Genomic DNA, 21,736 nt, shown 5'->3' with positions numbered 1-21,736 from the left:
GGGGACAAAGTGAATCATTGTGAGGGTAATAAGTTATAAGGCTTCAAATCCCTTTCAAGACGTTTAGAAAGCAAGAAGATATTTCCATAGAGGATGGAATAGAGGTCAGGTCCTATAGCTTGTTTCCTTTCTCTTAAGATTATTTTATTTTACTTTACTTTTACTTTACTTTTTTCCCCACCATGTTGCTTGTGGGATCTTGCTTCCCAGACCAGGGATCAAACCTGCATCCTCGTCAGTGAAAGCACGGAGTCCTAATCACTGGTTTGCCAGGGAATTCCCCTCTCTTAAGTTTAAGTTATCAGAAATGACAACCGGTTATCCCAAACTGCTGAAGGGCAAGCACTTTTACTCTGATTCTAGCAACAACCCCTTTATCACAGATTCACTTTGGATGTGAAGCCAGTAAGCAGTAGTTCCATTCTCTATCACATGCGAAAAAAGCATTTAGGAAATTACAAATAATCTCTGAACATTTGTGGGGAAAAAAATGGATATATCAAAGAATAGGAATAAATGAAAAAAGTACATGTTCTTGAATCTTATTATGTAATGTTATAATAATTTCAAATCAGAACTTAATCTATGGATTATGTAAGTTGGAATTTTATATAAAACAATTTTTAACATAACCAAAGTAAAATTTGAAAAGGAAGTATAAAAACTCCTTGTCAGCTGTTATGGCCAACGACAAGCCACAAGAAGAGAAAAATGCGTTATTGGCAAGGGAGAGACAGAATAAGGGAATCAAATGCAAGTGTCAGAAATAGCTGTACATGAAATGAGTCTTAATTTTGATATTTGTGGCTTAGGGATATAATAGTGTTATATATCCTGGCACAACCATTTCTTTGCCAACATGATCCTGTATTCTTTTTTCTCATTGGGCTCCAGTCACACTGTCCTCATAGATGGTAGTCAAACATGTCAGAGGTGACTCTGACAAAGAGTCTTTGCACTTGTGTTTTCCACTTCTGGAAAGTCTTTTCTCAAGATATCCTCATGACTTTATAGCACAACTCCAAAATACTTTCTGCCCTCTTTTACATGCTTTGTTTTTCCCTTAAGTATTTGCCTTTGCCTGAAATATTAAATGTTCACTCACTAATCTTCTTTTTTGTCTATTTTGCTGATGAGAATTAATATTACATGGCCCTAGTCTTCCCACAGATTCCACATTCAACAGAACCACTTATGAACACTGCACCAGTGAGTGTAGGTGTCCTGAAAGTATTTTGCTGTCACTCTTCCTGGACTTGGTGGCTGTAGACCCTAGAGAAACCCTCAGCCCATGTTTCCAAGTCCAGGCCAGAGGTTATATGGACAGATTCCCATTTTTAGCAGCCAGTGGACTAGGATGTGAAAGGTTGTCTTAGGTACGGGGGTAGTACGTACAAATGTTTGAGGATGAGATTGAGATGGGAGTGTTTTAGGACTTGTAGGTCTCTGTTAATGTCTGGTGAGAACAGAGAACAAGGGGGCCAGAGTCAGGCCTAGGATGGTAGCCTGAGAAGTTGGGTTTTTGTTCTGAGAATGATGGCAGATATGGAATTTTTGGAACAGGGGGGAAAAGTGATGTGACTTAGGTTTTAAGAGGTTACCTCTGGCTGCAGTGTGCACAGCAGATTCGGGGGAAGGAAGACAAGGAGATAATCAAGAAGGCTCTTGTAATCATCTAGAAGCACATTTGTTGTGCCTGGACGAGAGTGACAGATGTAGAGGTAAGAAATACTTGGCTTCTGGATTTGTTTCTTAAGTAGAAGTGGACCAGATTTTCTAATGTGGAGGGCTCACAGATGACTCCAAAAGTTTTTTTCCCTTTGCATCTGGAAGGGGGTATGTGCCATGAACTGGGATGGGGAAGTCAGTGGTAGGAGTCATTTTCAGTGAGAATATTAGGAATTGGCTTTTGGCTGTGTTGAGTCTCAAAAGTTCCATTGACTCCCAGGTATAGGAGACAACTGGCTGAACATGCAGCACTAGAGTGCTGGGGGAGGCTTCAGGATGCCCTTATGGGACAAAGGAAGAGACTTGGGCTGTCAGAAAGAACTACAAGAGCAGTGAACATCAACCGGAAGGTGGGGGTAGGGAAAGTCCAGCGGGTGGCCCAGGTTTTTATGGGGGAGTGGCCATGAAATTAATGCAGAGGGAAAGCAGTAATGGAGGTGAAGTGATAGCAAAGTCAGGCTGGTGCTTATTTCTCCTCCTATGCACTGACCAGACTTTTGTGGTGGAACTTGGGAAGTTTCTGTCACAATGTCAGATGAGTTTTACCTAAGGTGTGTCAAGTGGGTGTGGATTTTGAATGGGTGTTATACGGACAAAGATTGTAACTGTTGAAGAGACATAACTTGCAATATAAAAGTGGAACCTGACCAGGCGTATTTAGATCTGCATGTTTTGACTGAGGTTAAAGTTAGGAACAAGGCCTGGTGGGGAAGCATTCAGAACAGGGCTGGGGAACCGCCAGTGGAGAGTTGGGGTATGGCGGGATCCTGTTGCATTGGCAGGAACTTTCTGATGCTGCGTGCATAAGGGTATGTGAGGAGGCAGGAGACATGCCAATTTTGTGGGCCAGGTGGTGGTGATGGGTATCAGATGTATGAGGAGTTAGCCAGTGAGTAATACGCATGTGGGGAAGGTGTGTGACCAAATTGCCCCAGAGCCCTCATACCAGGAGTTTAAGAGAGGACGATGAGCCCAAGTTTGTTTGTGTCTAGGAGACATGATCCTGGGGCCTCTCAGGCTGTTGTCTTGCTGGAGAGGGAGGGAGCCCTGAATACCAGGCCAACAGCTTAGATGGCATCTATCTGTCCACCTGCCTGTTGTTGCTGAGAGTTGTACCTAGTGCTCAAGGAAGTATGAAGAGTTATTAGGTACCAGTGCCCTCTAAGTTAGGGAGCTGGGGAGGATGATGAACCCAGAGTGAGTATGGGTTAGGGGTACTTATGGGGTCCTGGGGAGAGAGGCTGCTTATGTACACATCTGTCCCCATCATCACAGGGCTCTGTGACCTTTGAGGACGTGGCTGTGTACTTTTCCCAGGAGGAATGGAGGCTTCTTGATGAGGCCCAGAGACTCCTGTACCGTGATGTGATCCTGGAGACCTTTGCACTTGTTGCATCATTGGGTAAGGCCCTCACACCTATCCCAGCATCCTGGGCAGGTCTCTGCCTTTCCCCTTTTTTCCAAGGACAACTCTGTTCTTTTCACAGCTAGACAGTGACCACATCTCTATTACTGCTTCCTTTTCAGCTGTGCTGTGGGTGCCAAGGCTGAGTGAGTGTATATACAATCTCCTTTCAGAAGTATCCCCAATACCAGATGCTCTGAAGGTTTTTCAGCGAAGGTTTTCTGGGTCAAATGACTTGGAATTAGTTCAATGGGTTCCATTAGTCTCAGCCACTCCCTGTTAAGTTGACTCTGTAGACCCATACACCACCATGCTCCAGGCTGTGCCCTTTAGCTAACATTTCCTGGGGTCTCACTATTTCAGGAATTGTTGGGACTCAATGTGGTAACTGTTTGTGGGGTCCACTTGGCTGTTGCTGTGAGACCTTCCTCAAAGATTTTTTTTGTGATATTATTTTTCTTTCCTGAGGTTGTTTTGGGATTGGTTCCCCCTGGGCCAGTACTGAGCTGTCGTGTCTTTCACTTAGGACTTGCATTTTCTAGGTCCCATGTTGTTTTCCAGTTCGAGCTGGGAGATGAACCCTGGGTACATGACAGAGTGGACATGACTCCAGGCACAGCTAGAGAGACCCAAAGTGGGACCCACATTGGTGATTGGCATCAGGAGGAGGAAGTGATATCATGGCTGGGTTCAGATCATATCAGGAACACGTCCTGTGCCCCACAATGTTTTAGGACCAAGGCCAGTGACTGTGTACCTCATTTCTATCTTTCCTACCTATTCTTGATACTTTGCTCCTTCTGTCATTTCAACTCTGAATCTGAACCCAGGATTATCCCTCACCTCTCTGTCTTCCACTCTTTATTGGTCTTCTCCATCATCACTCTGATGTGCTCTCCAATATTGGCCTACATTAACATGTCATGAGTTCCCCCCGTATCCTTAAAATAGTCCTTGAACACTACCTACTCAGTGACAGTCAGATTTTCCTGAGCCTGGACAAACATTTCCACACAGCACATGTGGCACCAGCAGCCAAGGCCCTGGTGAAAACCACTCCCAGAGGAGTGAGTTGTGGACCCCAGCTCCTCTGTGTGTTCCACTCCATCCTGTGTCTTTCACCTGGTGTGTCATCCATGTTCTGTGACATGTAGAGGCCCAATACTGCACAGCAGTCCTTTCATAACCTGCCCCAGCTCTCTTGTCCTGAAAATAGTCCCATGGATTTATTCGTTTCTATGTCAGCCGCATATTTGTAATGGGGCTGCATCCTTCTACCAAAATCTACATGAAGTTCACCCACATTTCTCTGCTTTCAGGGTATTGGCATAGAGCAGAGGATGAGGAGACACCTTCTGAGCAGAAAGTTTCTGTAGAAGTGCCACAAATAAATACTTCAAAGACAGACCTGTCCACCCTGAAGTCCTATCCCTGGCAGAGGTTCTGCCTGTACTTAGAAGGAGGTTTGCATCTAGCTGAGGACCTTGGCACAAACCATGGTCAGAAACTGTGGGGCAGGTGTGAACTTTCACCAGCACAGTGGAGAGGAACTCTTTAGAAGACATGTGGGTAAGACCTTTATGAAGAGCCACACAGTCCATGCATACAAGAAGTCTTTCACATGCCAGGAGCCTGGGAAGGATTTCCCTGGTACCTCTGGCCTTCTCCAGCAGCAGGTCACTTCACCAAAAGACACCAAGTGTGTAGAGGCCTCTCACAATGGACAAAGGCAGTATAAATGCCACGAATGTGGGAAAGCCTTCTACCGGAAGTCTAGGCTTGCTCAGCACCAGAGAGTCCACACTGGAGAGAGACCTTATGAATGTGATGAATGTGGGAAAGCCTTTGGCTGTAAATACATACTTGTTCAGCACTGGAGTGTCCACACTAGAGAAAAGCCTTATGGGTGCAGCGAATGTGGGAAAGCTTTTAGCGACAAACACACACTTGTTCGGCACCAGCAAATTCACACTGGAGAAAGGCCTTACAAATGCAGTGAATGTGAGAAAGCCTTCTGTCGCAAATACAGACTTGCTCAGCACCAGAGTCCACACTGGAGAGAGGCCTTATGAGTGCTGTGAATGTGGGAAAACCTTCACCCGTAAACCCATACTATTTAAGCACCAGAGAATCCACACTGGAGAAAGGCCTTATAAGTGCAGTGAATGTGGTAAAGTCTTTAGATGCAACTCCAGCCTCATTACTCATAGAAGAATTCACACAGGGGAAAGGCCTTATGAGTGTAGAGAATGTGGGAAGTTCTTTAGCCAAAGCTCTCAACTTATTGTGCACCAGAGAATTCACACTGGAGCCAAGCCTTATGAGTGCAGTGAATGTGGGAAAACCTTCACCACTAAAAGCAAACTTGTTCAGCACCAGAGAGTCCACACAGGAGAAAGGCCTTATGAATGTGGAGAATGCAAGAGAGCCTTCAGCTGTAAACGCATGCTTGTTCAGCACCAGAGAATCCACACTGGAGAGAGGCCTTATGAGTGCAGTGAATGTGGGAAAGTCTTTAGGTACATCTCCAGCCTCATTAAACATAGAAGAATTCACACTGGGGAAAGGCCTTATGAGTAGTGAATGTGGAAAGTTCTTTAGGCAAAGCTCCCACCTTAAAGTCCACCAGAGAATTCACACTATAGCAAACACTTATGAGTGTAGTGAATGTGGGAAACATTTTAGCCAAAACTCTACTCTCATTTTGCACCAGAGAGTTCACACTGGAGCAAAGGCTTATAAGTGCAGTGAATGTGGGAAACGTTTTAGCCAAAGCTCTACTCTTATTAAGCACCAGAGTTCACATTGGAGAAAAACCACGAGTGCACTAAATGTGGTGATTTCTTCAGCCAAAACTCCCAGCTTACTCAACACAAAAAAGTTCATGCTACAGAAAGGCATCGCCAGTACAGGAAATGTGGAAAATTTTTCTGTCAAAGTCTGCTCTGACTGAGCACCAGAAACTTAACAGCCAAGATGGACCCTATGAGTGCAGTGAATGTAAGAAAGCTTTCAGCTGAAGGTCTAACCTCATTCATCACCAGAAAGTTCCTACTGGAGAAAGGCCTTCAAATGAGATGAGGAGAGCAGCGAATAAGCTGTCTTCTTAGTTAATACATCATACTGAATAGGCTCTGTGAGGGAGTCATCAACTGGAAGTTGAATGCCATACATATAAACAGCTCTAGTGTGCAGATTGCCTATGAGTACCAGGTTCGTAGGGAGCTTTTAAGTAGCTATGCTGTACTTTCTGACTTAATGTCACTGTGAGTTTCTTACATCACCCAAGTGGTAGATCCCCATTCTTGGCACCAGCCACCTCAGTGTGATCAGGGTATGTAGATCTTTGTGCTCTCTTATCCCCTTAGAAATGCATGAATAGCCTGAGCACTTGGGTGTTGTCATTCTCTTTGGTCCTGCCAGGACCAAAGCAGCTTTGACCAATGGAATCCAGTCTCGGTTCTGCTGGTGGCTCACAACTTATTTGGTGGCATTGTCTCATATCATGCTCAGGATAGGTTTTTCAAGGTCTAAGTCACTCTGTTTGGGAACTATTTGCCTCAGTTTGCTCCACTCTATACCATAATGAAGACTATTTAAGCCACCTTTCATCTTGGGGTTTGTTCACTTTCAGACTGGTGTTGAGAACCAAATTGGACTCTCAGGATGATGAGGAACTGGTTTTGTGAGTGTTCCAAACTTCTTATACCTCAATGAGGATAGTATCATGGCAGAGAATAGTTTTCACTCCAGTTTTGGTCCAATCTGTTGTCCAAGGCCTCCTACGGTAGACTGCAGGGTTCTGTGGGACTAATGTTGAATTCTGGATGTCAGAATTTTTGGCGGGTCCTGAGGTCACCTGAGATGAGGACAGTTGTGAGAACCACCAGTGATTTTCGGAGCAACATGAATGGTTCTCTTTTTCACATGGGATATCATGTCATGCCCCCAGTACTGTTCAAGAGAAGAAATTCTCTAGGTCCAGCTGGAAAAGAGCCATGTGCCATAATGTGCCCAAAGTGGTAGGCTGGTGTTCCTGAGTGTTATATTACAGGCATCAGGTGGGAACCATATTTCATACAGAAACACTCATGGAATTAATAGGGACTGAGAGACAAGCAAACAAGAAGGGATGAGCCTTTTCTAAAGTTTCATCCACAAATATTCCAGTGACTCTGTCGCTTTAGGATAATGTGTTTGAAGACATTCTCAGGAGTTCCAGAGCTGTTCCTCTCCTCCTGAGCCCCTAGTCAGTGTCAGATTGAATAATGTAAAGGTTTTAGGAATCAGCATCTGCAAACAATTTATCTCAAGGCCATTGCTGCACAGTGAAAACAGTGAGGATTGAGAGTGGAAATTGTGTAGTCCAGGCATGTGAATTTTAGTACCCAGGCAGAGTTCCTGGATAACTTAAGTGGAAAGAACTTTCACTGCTCACAAGTCTTCTTTGCTACTGCTACAGATTCCCTCCCATGGGCAAGGGGATGTGATGGGGTTAATGTGAGGTTGCCAGAGTCCTACTGAAAAGGAGATTCAGCAAAGAGATTAAGATTTTTATTTGAAGCCAATTTCTATTGAAATTTAATTAGCTGTATAGTTGGTATGCACTGAACAGAACATACCTAAAATGCACAGCTTGGTAAGTTTTAGTACTTGTAAAGCCACGGAACCATCATAATAACAAACATCTGTCACTGCCATATCTACTTTCTGACATCTCTCTCAGGGCTTTCAGGCAACTACTATTGACTGACTTTTCTCTCATTTCAATTAGTTAGTGTTTTCTAGACTTTTAATATTATTGGAGCCTTAATGTTTACTTTTGTGTTTGTCTTTTTTTATCTCCATGCATAGTTACTTTGAGAATCATCTAAGTTGCCGATGTGAATAATTCACTTTTTTCATGATAATATACTGTTTGGATATACCATTACTTCACTGGTATTGATCTGTTAAAGGATGGCGTTTTGTGGTTTCTAGTTTGTCTCACAGATAAGCTTACTATTAGCGTACATAAAATCCTTTATATGAGCACATGGTTTCATTCTAAAATGAATGACTGTACCCAAATGCATTCCCATTGACAGTATGGGAACATTCCAGTTCCCCTGTGTTCCTCACCAGTACTTGGTTGGTATGGTCAGTAGTTTGAATATTTCCTGTTTTAAAAGCATGGAGACATATCTCACTGTGGTGTGATTGCATTTCCCTAATGATTCATGATGTTGAACATTTTTGTGTTCATTTGCCAAGTGTATATCTTCTTTGACAAAATGTCTGCTTTCTTATTAGTAACTGAGAAGTTAATAAATGTGTTGGAATTTGACTTTTCTTCGGTGACTTTGCTGGGTGGAATAGGTATTTGTACTCAACATTATTACTATGTATACTCATTATTAAGATACTTCTATTACTTTAAGCCTAGACACTTAATAAAAAAGCCAACCGACCCTTCATTGTTGTGTGTGCCAATTTCCCTGGTATGAATACTCCAACTGTGGGCAATTTCAAACTGTGTGTATGAGGTTATTACTGAACCGGAGGCACAGCAAGCCAAACTCTGAGATGCCAAAGTTTGCTGGGGAGTATTTCATTCACAAGGCAGGCAAGTGAGAACACAGAAGAACAATTCTCAGATCCACCCTCCCGGTGGCAAGGTGCCTGTGATATTTAGGGGATAAAGAGGCAGGGTGGTCTTAAGTGTGGGGAAAGGGCAATCAGAGTTAGAGAAAAGCGAGGTAATTGGTGTGTACAGGTGTGTTTCATTACATGCTTCTTCACGATGCATGTTTAGAAGTGGTGTCCATAAGTGGACAACGTCACTGGCTCTACTCTTTTCTGAGGGAGCCAGAGAAGCAACAAATTGTCCCCCTGCTTCTGGCCGCCCCACATTCCTCCTTTGTGTTGTCCACCATGGCCCTGTCTGGATCCTGACCTAACACAGTGAAACTCATAAATTGAGTCTACAGCTTTAGCCTACATCCATTGGAAGAGCAATAATACAGCGTTAATTAGACCCCAGCTATGGATGGATGCACTTTGTGTCTGAGTGACAACCTGGTATCATCTGCCCATTTGGTTTTGTAGGTTTGGGGAACAACTCATATATTATGTCCGTGTACCTCTCTGTGATCATCAAAGACTACATGAAAATCTGGTGCGTCCCTTTTAAGAAGCGTGAAACCTCGCCCCCTTCCTCAGAGCCTCACTCCCAGCAACCCTGGCGGAGAGGCGGCACCTTTCCTGGAGGAGGGGAGCACCGCTCCTTGCCAGGTCCTGGAGGCCTGTGAACTACATTACCCTGAAGGCTCTGCGCCCGTTCTTCGGCGCCCCTGGACCAATAAAGGCTCAGTAAAGAGGCACTTCCGAGCTAGTGGACTGCGTCTGGGCGGCTTTTCCGGCGTCTGCCGTGGTCGTCATTTTGTAAACTCGGATGTGTTCAAAGGTTAGCAACGCAGGGCCGGCCCGAGATCAGGGAGTCAGGAAGGAACTGTGCCCGCTGCTCTGAGCTTAGTCTGAGGCTCGGCGTGGTTGCTCTTTGGCCTGACTCTCTCCCGGGTCCGGGAGGGGCGTCCGTGCTCGGGCCCCACCTTCGCCCACAAACTCTAGCGACGGCGACAGCCCAGATGTGTCGGATTCAGGTAAATGCTGCGTCATCCGGGCCTCACCCAACTCTTCTCATTCAGCAGTGTTTTATTTTATCTGTGTTCTCTTACCAGTGTTCTATAGTTATTTTTATTCCCCAAAACCTTGGTTTTCCGGATTTTCAAATATGACCTGCGTGGAAAAAGAAAATTGCAGAGAACTTCAATGTGCAGTTCAGTAAGCTCTAAAACTAATATCCGTTCACCACTCAGGTCAAAAAATGCGATATAAATAGGACCCCCAGAAGCCGCCTGCGGGGTTCTTCCAAAACAATTATCCGCATCCCCCCAAAATGAACGTACTGGCTGATGTTTCAAGTAAGCATTTTCTTTCTTTTCTTGATAGTTTTGCCAACCATGTGGGAAATATTTGATGATTCTAGTTTTGCACGCTTGTTTTAAAATTTTTTATGAATTGAATCATGTAAGAATTCTGTGTTTTTTTTCATTTGCACAATATGGTGTTATTTTACCCATGTTTTTCGTGAGTATCCATTCATTTTTCTTTCTATGAAGTATTTTATAGATATTACTATATGATTAAAATGTTTTTATAGATCCTCTTCTTAAAGGCTTTTCTTTGTTTATGGTTTTTGGTTTGCTTTTTTGTTTGGTCTACTTTCGTATTTATAAACTTCGTACTGCAGTCATATCTGCTATGTGTTCTGGGATATATAAAGAATGCACTTGTCTAGCGTGTATATTAAAGTTACTATTATATTTAAATGAACATTTCCACTTTTTGATCTTTTTTAGCTTCAAGTTACTAATTTTAACTTAGTTCTTTGAATGAGATGATTATACTTAGTCTTAATCTATCCCATAGTTGTATTTTCATACACACTCATTGTGCATTAGGTAAACTTAACAGTTTTACAGTATACAGGCACTTAGAGGGTTTTTGCCTTTTCAGTGATTTTACTCTTCTAATAGTATTTATTCTACTGGTACATCATTGTTCTCTGGTGGTATTGGAAGAGAAAATGATTAAGACATCTTGTTAAAATCCTTTTTTGGAGGGGGATATAATGAACCATGGTAAGGTTAAAAAGTTATAATGCTGGGAATCCCTATCAGGATGTTTAGAACCCAAGAACCCATGTTTATATAATGAGGGTGCAGTAAAGGTCAGGTCCTGTAGATTGTTTCCTTTGTCTTAAGTTTAAAGAGTTATCAATGATGTCCAGTTATCTCAAACTACTCTGATTCTAGCCACAACCTCTTTATCACAAATTAATTTTCTGGTGCCATTTCCTTCTCATTGCTCCCTCTCTCTCCCTCTTTTTTTGGCTGTACCATGCGGCTTGCAGGGATCTTAGTTCCGTGACCAGTAATCATACCCTTGCCCATGGCAGTGAAAACACCAGGTGAACTGGGTTTCAGCCATGTTGAGTCTCAGATGTTCCAGTGACTCCCAAATATAGGAGAAAAGTGGACAGCTGAACATGCAGTGCTAGAGTGCTGGGGAAGGCTTCAGGATGCCATTAGGCAACAAGGGAAGAGAGGCAGGCTGTCACAAAGACAGACAAGAGGAGTGATCATCAGCGGGAAGGTAGGGGGTAGGGAAAGTGCAGCAGGTGGCCCAGGTTTTTATGGGAGATTGGCCATGAAATTGATGCAGAGGTAAGGCAGAAATGGAGGTGAAGTAATAGCAAAGTCAGGCTTGTTCTTATTTCTTTTCCTATGCACTCACCAGGATTTTGTGGTAGAACTTGGGGAGTTTGTCACAACGTCAGATGAGTTTACCTAAGGTGTGTCAAGTGGGTGTGGATTTTGAATGGGTGTTATATGGGCAAAGATTGTAACTGGTGAAGAGACATAATGTGCTATATGGAAATGAACATGACCAGGCGTATTTAGATCTGCATGTTGTGACTGAGGTAGAAGTCATGAATGAGGCCTAGTGGAAAAGCCTTCAGAAGAGGACTGGGGAACCGGCAGTGGATAGTTGGGGTACAGTGGGATCCTGTTGCTTTGGCAGGCACTTTCTGATGCCATGTGCAGAAGGGTATGTGAGGAGGCAGGAGACATGCCAATTTTGTGGGCCGGGTGGTGGTGATGGGTATCAGATGTATGAGGAGGTCCACTGAGTAATATGCATGTGGGGAAGGTGTATGAAGTAATTGCCCCAGGCCCTGATACTAGGAGTATAAGAGAGAAGGATGGGGCTAAGTTTGCTTGTGTCTGGGAGACATGATAGTGGGTACACTCAGGCTGTTGTCTTGGAGGAAAGGGAAAGGGCCCTGCATACCAGGCTCACAGATTACATGGTATCTCTCTGTCCACCTGCCTGTTGTTGCTCAGGGTTGTACATACTGATCAAGGAAGCATGAAGAGTTATTGGGCCTCACTGCCCTCTAAGTCACAGAGCTGGGGTGGATGGTGAACCCAGAGTGAGTACAGGCTGGGGTTAAAAGTACTTATGGTGTCCTGGGGAGAGAGGCTGCTTATGTACAAATCTGTCCCATCATCACAGGGCCCTGTGACCTTTGAGGATGTGGCTGTGTACTTTTCCCAGGAGGAATGGAAGCTTCTTGATGAGGCCCAGAGACTCCTGTACCATGATGTGTTGCTGGAGACCTTTGTACTTGTTGCATCATTGGGTAAGACCCTCACACCTATCCCAGAATCCTGAGCTGCTCCCTGCCTTTCTTTCTTTTTCCAAGGGGAAGTCTGCTCTTTTCACAGCTAGACAGTGGGCACATCTCTATTAATGCTTCCTTGTCATCTGTGCTGTAAGTGCCAAGGCTGGGTGAGTGTGTAGATTGCCTCCTTTCACAAGGAGCCCCAATACCACCTGCTCTGAGGTTTGGTCAGTGAAGATTTTCTGCTTCAAAAACTTGGAATTTATTCAGTGGGTTCCATAATTCTCAGCCACTCCCAGGTACGTTGACTCTATAGACTCATGCCATCTCTGTGCTCCAGCTTCTGTCCTCTTTTAGGTGACATTTCCTGGGTGCTGAGTGTACCAGGCATTGTTGTGAACCAACATGGTCACTATTTGTGGGGTCCACTAGGCTGTTTCTATGATACCCTCCTCAACGAGTATTTTTGTGACATTATTTTTCTTTCCTTAGGTTTTTTTTGGGGGATTGGTTGTTCCCCTGGCCAGTACTGACCACTCACCTGTGCTATCTTTCCCTCAGAAGTTGCATCTTCTAGGTTCCATGTTGTTCTCCAACTGGAGCTGGGAGGAGAACCCTGGGTACGTGACAGAGTGGACATGACTCCAACCCCAGTTAGGGGGGCTCAAAGTGGGCCTGGCCCTGGTGATTGGCATCAGGGGGAGGAAGTAATACCATGGCTGGGTTCAGATCATATCAGGCACATGTCCTGTGCTGAACACTGTTTTGGTGCCAAGGACAGTGACTGTTTTTCTCATATCTATCTTTCCTACCCATTCATGATACTTTGCTCCTTCTTTCATTTCTACCCTTTCAACCCAGGATTACCCCTCACCTCTCTGTCTTCCACTCCTTATTGGACCTCTCCATCCTCACTCTGCTGTGCTCTCCAATATTGGCCTACACTTAATGTGTCATGAGGTCTGCACCTATTTATAAAATACTCCTTTTATACCAGCTACTCAGTGACAGTCGGATTTTCCTGGTCCAGGATACAGCTTTCCACACAGCACACAAATGTCACCAGCAACCAAGGCCTGTGAAAACTGTTTCCGGAAGAGTCAGTTGTGGACCCGTGGCTCCTCCGTGAGCTCCCACCACCCTTGTGTCTTTTGCCTGGTTAGTCCTCCCTGTTCTGTGACATGGAGAGGCACAGTGCTGCACAGAGGCCCTTTCCTTAACATGCTGCCAGCTCCCTTGTCCAGAAAATAGTCCCATGGATTTATTTCTTGGTACATCACACACATATTTGTGATGGGGCCGCCTCCTTCTTCCAAAATCTACATGAAGTTCATCCATATGTCTGTGCTTTCAGGTTGTTGGCATGGAGCAGAGCACAAGGAGATAACTTCTGAGCAGAATGTTTCTATAGAAGTGCCACAAATAAATACTTCAAAGACAGACCTGTCCATCCGGAAGTCCTATCCCTGGGAGAGGTGCTGCCTGGCCTTAGACAGTAGTTTGTGTGTAGCTGAAGACCTGGGAACAATTCCTGGCCAGAAACTGTGTGTGTCAGGTGTGAAATTTCACCAGCACAGTGGAGGGAAACTCTTTAGAAGAGACATGGGTAAGACCTTTATGAGGAGCCACATAGTCCATGCATCCAAGAACTCTTTCACATGCCAGGAGGCTGGGAAGGATTTCCCTGGTAGCTCTAGCCTTCTGCAGCCACAGGTCACTCCACAAAAGGAAGCCAAGTGTGCAGAGGCCTTTCACAATGGACATAGCCTCTATAAATACTATCTATGTGAGAAAGCCTTCAGCTGCAAACACAAACTGGCTCATCACCCGAGTGTCCACACTGGAAAGAGGCCTTACGAATGCAGTGAATGTGGGAAAACCTTCAGCTTTAAAGGGATACTTGTTAAGCACCAGAGAATCCACACTAGAGAAAGGCCTTATGAGTGCTGTGAGTGTGGGAAAGCCTTCAGCTGGAAAAGCTCGCTTGTTCAGCACCAGAGAGTCCACACCAGAGAATGGCCTTATAAGTGCAGCGAATGTGGGAAAGCCTACAAACACAAAAATTCACTTGTTAAGCACCAGAGAGTCCACACTGGAGAATGGCCTTACAAGTGCAGTGAATGTGGAAAAGCCTTCAGACACAAAAAGTCACTTGTTCACCAGAGAGTCCACACTGGAGAATGGCCTTATAAGTGCAGTGAATGTGGGAAAGCCTTCAGACACAAAAAGTCATTTGTTGAGCACCAGAGACTCCATGTTGGAGAACTGCTTTATAAGTGCTGTGAATGTGGGAAAGCCTTTATTTCTAAAGTAAACCTTTGTCGTCACCAGAGAGTCCACACTGGAGAAAGGCCTTATGAATGCAGTGAATGTGGAAAAACCTTCATTTATAAAGACAGTCTTGTTCGGCACTGGAGAGTCCACACTGGAGAAAGGCCTTATGAGTGCAGTGAATGTGGAAAAGCCTTTAGCCGCAAAGACTCACTTGTTAAGCACCAGAGAGTCCACAGTGGAAAATAGCCTTATAAGTGTAGTGAATGTGGGAAAACTTTTTTTAAAAAAATATTTATTGTTTGGTTGATTGATTTAGCTGTGCTGGGTCTTAGTTGCAGCACCCTGGATCTTTGATCTTTTTTGCGGCATGCAGGATCTTTAGTTGAGGCGTCTTTAGTTGAAGCCCCTGGGAAAACTTTTAAATAGTGACCCACTCACACTTGTCTGGCACCAGTGAATTCATATTGGAGAAAGGCCTTATGAGCACAGTGAAAGGGGAAGTTCTTTAGCCAAATCTCCAACCTTATTGTACACCAGAGAATTCACACTGGCACAAAGACTTCTGAGGGCAGTGAGTGTGGGAAGTGATTTAGCCAAACTGCTCTCGTTTTACACAAGAGAGTTTACACTGGGGAAAGGCCTTATAAGTGCATTGAATATGGGAAACATTTTAGTCAATACTCCACTGTCATTAAGCACCAGAGTTCACACTGGAGAAAAACCATATGAGTGCACTGTATGTGGAGGATTCTTCAGCCAAAACTCCCAGCTTACTCAACACTGAAAAGCTCATGCTACAGAAAGGCATCGCCGGTACAGCAAATGTGGAAAATTTTTCTGTCAGAGTCTGCTCTGACTGAGCACCAGAAACTTAACAGCCCAGATGGATCCTGTGAGCACAGTGAATGTAAGAAAGCTTTCAACTGAAGGTCTAACCTCATTCATCACCAGAAAGTTCCTACTGGAGAAAGACCTTCAAATGAGATGAGGAGAGCAGCGAATGAGCTGTCTCCTTAGTTAATACATCATACTAAGTAGGCTCTGTGAGGGACTCATCATCTGGAAGTTGAATGCCATACATCTGAACAGCCCTAGTGTGCAGATTGCCTGTAAGTTCCAGGTTCATAGGAAGCTTTTAAGGAGATATGCTCTACTTCTGACCTGTGCAGGGCCCTTGCCATATTTAATGTCACTGTGAGTTTCTTATCTCTACTAAGTGGCAGATCCCAATACTGGAATCAGTCACCTCAGTGTGATCAGGGTAGGTTGGCTTTTGTGCTCTCCTATCCCTTGTAGAAAAGCATGGATACCCTGAGCACTTGGGTTTTGTCGTTCTCTTAGTTCCTGTCAACTGCCTATGACAGGACCAAAGCAGCTTTGATCATGGGGATCCAGTCCATTTTCTCCTGGTGGCTCACAGTAGTTTGCCTTCTTTGGTGGCATTGTCTAATACCATGTTAATGGTGGATTTTATTTAGGTCCAAATCACCCTGTTTGGGAATTATCTGCCTCAGTTTTTCTGCTCTATGCCATAATAAAAACTATTATTTAAGCCACCTTTCATCTTGGGCTTTGTCCACTGTTAGACTGATGTTGAGAAGCAAATTGGACTCTCAGGATGAAGAGGAGCAGGTTTTGTGGGTGTTCCAAAGTTTGTATACCTCACTGGGGATAGTATCATGGTGGAGAATAGTTTTCACTAATTTGAATTGTTGTTGAAGGTTTCCTGGGGTAGACTGCAGGGCTCTGTGGGACTAATGTTGTGACCTGGATGTTAGAATTTTTGGTGGGTCCCGAGGTCACCCTGAGATGAGGACAGTTGTATGAACCACCAGTGTTTTTTGGAGCTGCATAAGTTCTCTTTTTTCACATGGAATGTCACATCATGACCTCAGTACTGTTCAAGAGAAGAATTTCTCTAGGTCCAGCTGGAAAAGAGCCGTGTGCCATAATGTCCACGTGTGCTATGATGTCCGCAATGTGGTAGGCTGGTGTTCATGACTGTTAGATTACAGATATCAGGAGGGAACCATATTTGGTACAGAAACACTGGGAATTAATAGGATGTGAGAAGGGATGCAACAAGAAGGGATGAGCCTTTTCTAAAGCTGCATCCACGAATGTTCCCATGACTGGCTGTTTAGGATAAGGTTTTTGCAGAAATTCTCAGGAGCTACAGAGCTATTTCTCTCCCCCTGAGCCCCCAGTCTGTGTCAGACTGAATAACGTAAAGGTTTTAGGATTCCTATAGCATCTGCAAATTTTTTCTCTGAAGTCCACTGCTGCACAGTGAAGACAATGGGGAATGAGAGTGGAAATCATGTAGTTCAGGCATGTGAATTTTAGGACCCAGGCAGAGTTCCTGGATAACTTAAGTGGAAACACGTTTTATTGCTTGCAAGTCTTCATTGCTGCTGTGACAGAATCCCCTCATGAGAGTAGGAGAGGTGATGGAATTGAGCTGTGGTTGCCACAGTTTTACTGAAAAGAGATTCAGAAAAGAAGTTCAGATTTTTATGTGAAACCAATTCCTATTACAATTTAATTGAGCTGTATAGTTTTTATGCATTGAAATGAACATACCTAAAATGTACAGCTTGGTAAATTTTAATACTTCTAAAGCCATGGAATCATCATCATAATAACAAACATCCATCATTCCCATATCAGCTTCTGACATCTCTCCCAGGACTCTCAGGTAGCTAGTATTGATTTACTTTTTTTTTTCCCCCAGCTATGCTGCACAGCTTGTGTGATCTTAGTTCCCCAACCAGGGATTATACCTTGGCTGTGGCAGTGAAAGCACAGATTTCCAATCCCTGGACTGCCAGGGAAGTCCTTTGATTTACTTTTTTCCCATTTAATTAGGTAGTGTTTTCTAGACTTTTAATATCACTGTGATCTTTTTTTTTTTTTTTTCCAGTACGCGGGCCTCTCACTGTTGTGGCCTCTCCCGTTGCGGAGCACAGGCTCCGGACGCACAGGCTCAGCAGCCATGGCTCACGGGCCCAGCCGCTCCACGGCATGTGGGATCTTCCCGGACCGGGGCGTGAACCCGTGTCCCCTGCATCGGCAGGTGGACTCTCAACCACTGCGCCACCAGGGAAGCCCCCATCACTGTGATCTTAATGTTTACTTTTGTATTTGTTTTCTTCTTTAATGATGCATAATTATATTGAGAATCATCTAATTTGTCTACATGAAGAGATCATTTTTTAAATATCTGAAAAATGTACTGTTTAAATATGCCAACATTTGACTGTTTATCCATCTCTCTGTTAAAGGATGAGGTTTTGTGGTTTGTTTCCAGTTTGGCTATCACAGATAAACTTACTATGAACGTGTACATAAAATTTTTTATATGAACATAGGGATTCTTAGTCTAAAGTGAGTGGCTGTACCCATTTGCATTCCCATCGGCAGTATGGGAGCATTCCAGTTCCCCTGTATTCCTTACAAGAACTAGGTTGGTATGGTCTGTATTTTTAATATTATCTGTTTTAAAAGTGTGGAGATGTATCTCACTGTGGTCTGATTGCATTTCCCTAGTGATTCATGATGTTGAACATTTTTGTGTTCATTTGTCAGATGTATGTCTTCTTTTTAGTACGTAAGAAGACAATAAATGTGTTGGAACTTGACTTTTCTTCAGTGACTTTGCTGGGTGGAATAAATGTTTCTGCTATTCACAACATTACTCACCATGTGTAGTCCTCATTATTAGCATAGTTTCCATTACTTTAAGTCTAGACAGTTAGTAAAAAGAAAAAAAACTCGGCTAACCCTTGATTATTGCATTTGCCAATTTCCCTGGTATAAATGTTCCAACCCTGGGCAGTTTCAAGCTGTTAATATGAGGTTGTTACCAAACCAGAGTCAGATCAAGCCAAGTGAAACCTCTGAGCTTCCCACAGTGAGACCATGGGCACTGCTTCCTTTCCTGGTTTCCTGGCATGTGTGTCATTGGTGCCAGCACTGGGCTCTGTGCACTGTATTCCTTCGCTCCCAGCAGTCCCATCCTTGCTGCTCTGAGGTCTTATAAGACAGGGCTCAGAAATCTTGATGTTTGTGTGAAAGATCCCACCAGCCTTCCCTGTCCCTGGTTGGGTGACTCTGTCCAGAGGCGTGGAACCTTGGTGTCCCAGGCCTTCCACTGTCCTTTGCTGACAGACTCTGGGACCTGCTTATGCCAGGATGTTCACATACTGACCTGGTCACTACTTGAGGGGACCACTGGCTTGTTTCCTTTAAGACCTTCCTTTAATGTCCTTATAATTTTAGAATGTGTGATCTCATGGGACGGGGCCCACTCCCTTTCCCTGTCTTTCCTCTTTGACTGGCCTCCTCAGGCCCAGGTGGTTTCTCACCTTGAGCAATAGGAGGGCCCTGGGTGCCTGACAGGGTGGATGTTTTTCCTGCAGCATCAAGGGAGGCTGAAATGAACGTGGCCCACGTGCGTGGGGGTGAGGAAATGGTGAGGTATCAGAGCTGGGTTCCCATCACACCAGGCCTGTGTCCTATATCCACCAGTGTGTGGTACCAGTGACAGATTTCAAGAGTTTCTACCTTTACTTTCTTGTTGATGTTTTTTGTTTTGTTTTGTTTTATAAGTTTATTTTAGTTTATTTATTTATTTTTGGCTGTGTTGGGTCTTCGCCACTGCGTGCGGGCTTTCTCTAGTTGGCGGTGAGTGGGGGCTACTCTTCATTGCAGTGCACTGGCTTCTCATTGTGGTGGCTTCTCATTGCAGAGCATGGGCTCTAGGCGTGCAGGCTTCAAGCAACAAGAAGCAGGCTTCAGTAGTTGTGGCATGCGGGCTCAGAGCACAGGCTTAGTAGTTATGGCACATGGGCTTAGTTGCTCTGCGGCATGTGGGATCTTCCTGGACCAGGGATCAAACCCAGGTCCCCTGCATTGACAGGCGGGTTCTCAACCACTGCACCATCAGGGAAGCCCGCTGTTGATGCTGTGACTCTTCACTTCTGGCCCTGGTTCTCACCCATTCCCTTCCACTGCTCCCTTTGCAGTGCTGTCAACATTGACCTGCACTTAAAGTGTTGGGATATGTGCATGTGTCCTTAAATACTCCTTGTAGCCCAGCTGCTGTGATGCATTCAGACATTCTGGGTCTGGACACAGCCTTCTACTCATTGCTCACCAGTCACCAGTAGCCAGGCTTTGTTGAAAGGTAAGTTGAAGACCCTTCCTCGTGTTCTTACCCATCATCTGTGCTCTGCCATCAGATGAGCTTCCCAGGCTCAGCTCTGCACAGCAGGCCTTCCTCACACAGGCTCTGGCCCCATGCATCTCAACAATCTTAAGGACTTACTGCTGGGTGTGTCTGAGACACATTTCTGCTGGGGCCACGTTTATTGACATGTCTCTCCTTTCAGGTTTTCAACATGGAGCCCAGGATGAGGAGGTGCTTTCAGAGCAAGGTGATGCAGTTATAGAGTCACAGGTCAAGACTCCAAAGCCAGGTCCATCTATCCAGAAGTCTCATTCTTTTCTTTTCTTTTTTTAAATTAATTTATTTATCTTTTTATTTTGGGCTGCATTGGGTATTCGTTGCTGCACAGGCTGTCTCTAGTTGCAGCACTCAGGGGCTACTCTTCATTGTGGTGGCTTCTCTTGTTGTGGAGCACTGTCTCTAGGCACATGGGCTTCATTAGTTGTGGCATCAGGGCTCAGTAGTTGTGGCTCACGGGCTCTAGACTGCCTGCTCAGCAGTCGTGGCATGGGCTTCGTGGCTCCGCTGCATGTGGGATCTTCCCGGACCAGGGCTCAAACCCATGTCCTCTGCATTGGCAGGAGGGTTCTTAACCACTGTGCCCCCAGGGAAGTCCCAGAAGTCTCATTCTTAATGTGATGTGTGGCCCACTCTTGAAAGACATTTTGCGCCTGGTTGAGTATGATGGGACACAGCGCGAGCAAGAGGTGTACCCGTGTGGTGAGTCTTTCCCAGCACCAAAAGGAGCCGAGTAGGAAGAAACTCCCCAGATGGGATGAAGGGAGGACTTCATTGGTGAAGAACTGCAGCTTTCACGTGGCAGAAAGGACCTTGACGTGCTGAACGGGAGGGAAGGACTTTCCGGCCAGTTCAGGCCTTCTCCAGAACCAGGCCCCTCACACGAGGGAAGACACACAGTGACATGGAGGGCAGGGAGACCTTTGAAAGTGGATAGAATGATTACAAGTGCAGTGAATGTGGGAAAACCTTTAGCCGTGAACACATACTTGTTGAGCACCAGAAAAACCATTGCAGTGAAAGTGGGAAGACTTTAATCAGACCGTCCCATGTGGTTCAGCACCAGAAAATCCACACTGAAACCAGGCTATATGAGCACCTTGGATGTGGAGGGTTCTTTACACGAAGATCTGGCCTCATTGAACACCAGAGAGCTCACACTAGGCCAATGTCTTATGAGTGCAGCCAGTGTGGGAAGCACATTAAAAGACCACTTTACGCTCATTTTTCATCAGAGCGTTCACATGGGAGAAAAGCCATATAAATGCAGTGAATGTGGGAAAAGTCTGGTCTGACTTAGCGCTGGGAAGTACTGCTATGCAGGTGTTTAAAATTTTTTTAAATTGTGATACAATGCTTGTAACATAGCATTTACAGTCTTAACCATATTTAACTGTAAGTTTATCGGTAATAATACATTCACCTTTTGTGCAGACAAATATTCAGAAGTATTTTCATCTTATAAAACTGAAAGTAAACCCATTAGACAACAACTCCTCATCCCCACTCTCTTATCCCCTGACAACAACTATTCTACTTTCTATCTATGAATTTGTCCACTCTGGGTACCTTATATAAGAGTCATAAAGGTTTTCTCCTCTTGTGGCTGGCTTATTTCACTGAAGACAATGTCCTCAAGTTTCATCTGCGTCCTAGCATGTGTCAGAATTTCCGTCTTTTTTGAGTGAGTAGTACTCCATTTTATGTATAAGCTACTTTTTCTGTATCCCTTCATCAGTGAGCTCTTGGGTTGCTTTCACTATTTGGCTATTGCGTATAATGCTGTTGTAAGCACGATTGCACAAATATTTCTTTGAGGCCCTGGTTTCTGTCCTTTTTAGGTATGTTTCCA

The 21,736-nt window shown here is 44.5% G+C and overlaps 2 protein-coding genes across 2 annotated transcripts in view; both read left to right on the top strand.

Moving 5' to 3' along the window:
* The window catches only part of LOC101327584 (uncharacterized), a 36,355-nt gene extending 27,891 nt beyond the window's left edge, over positions 1–8,464 (top strand). Inside the window, 5 exon segments of the mRNA XM_073795675.1 lie at positions 3,004–3,130; positions 4,453–4,505; positions 4,609–5,177; positions 5,179–5,709; positions 5,711–8,464. Of these exon segments, the coding sequence (XP_073651776.1) occupies positions 3,004–3,130; positions 4,453–4,505; positions 4,609–5,177; positions 5,179–5,709; positions 5,711–6,086 (1,656 nt within the window). The 3' untranslated portion in view covers positions 6,087–8,464.
* A 1,199-nt stretch (positions 8,465–9,663) lies between these two features.
* On the top strand, positions 9,664–18,277 carry LOC101327880 (uncharacterized). The gene is made up of 3 exons (XM_033844066.2): positions 9,664–9,774; positions 12,254–12,380; positions 13,717–18,277. Exons 1-3 carry the CDS (start codon positions 9,760–9,762, stop codon positions 14,880–14,882), a joined length of 1,308 nt encoding a protein of 435 aa, XP_033699957.2. The 5' UTR covers positions 9,664–9,759; the 3' UTR covers positions 14,883–18,277.
* The last annotated feature ends 3,459 nt before the right edge of the window (positions 18,278–21,736 follow it).

Source organism: Tursiops truncatus, chromosome 19 (assembly GCF_011762595.2).
Source record: "Tursiops truncatus isolate mTurTru1 chromosome 19, mTurTru1.mat.Y, whole genome shotgun sequence".
Lineage (NCBI taxonomy): Eukaryota > Metazoa > Chordata > Mammalia > Artiodactyla > Delphinidae > Tursiops > Tursiops truncatus.
Note: the sequence above shows the minus strand (reverse complement) of the source record. Positions and strands in the feature narration are given on the sequence as shown.

What these genes read in the sequence shown, in the direction of transcription:
- LOC101327880 (XM_033844066.2), top strand. An exon ending in TGTACTTGTTGCATCATTGG is followed by an intron (nt 12,381 to 13,716) that starts GTAAGACCCTCA and finishes CTGTGCTTTCAG; the next exon opens with GTTGTTGGCATGGAGCAGAG.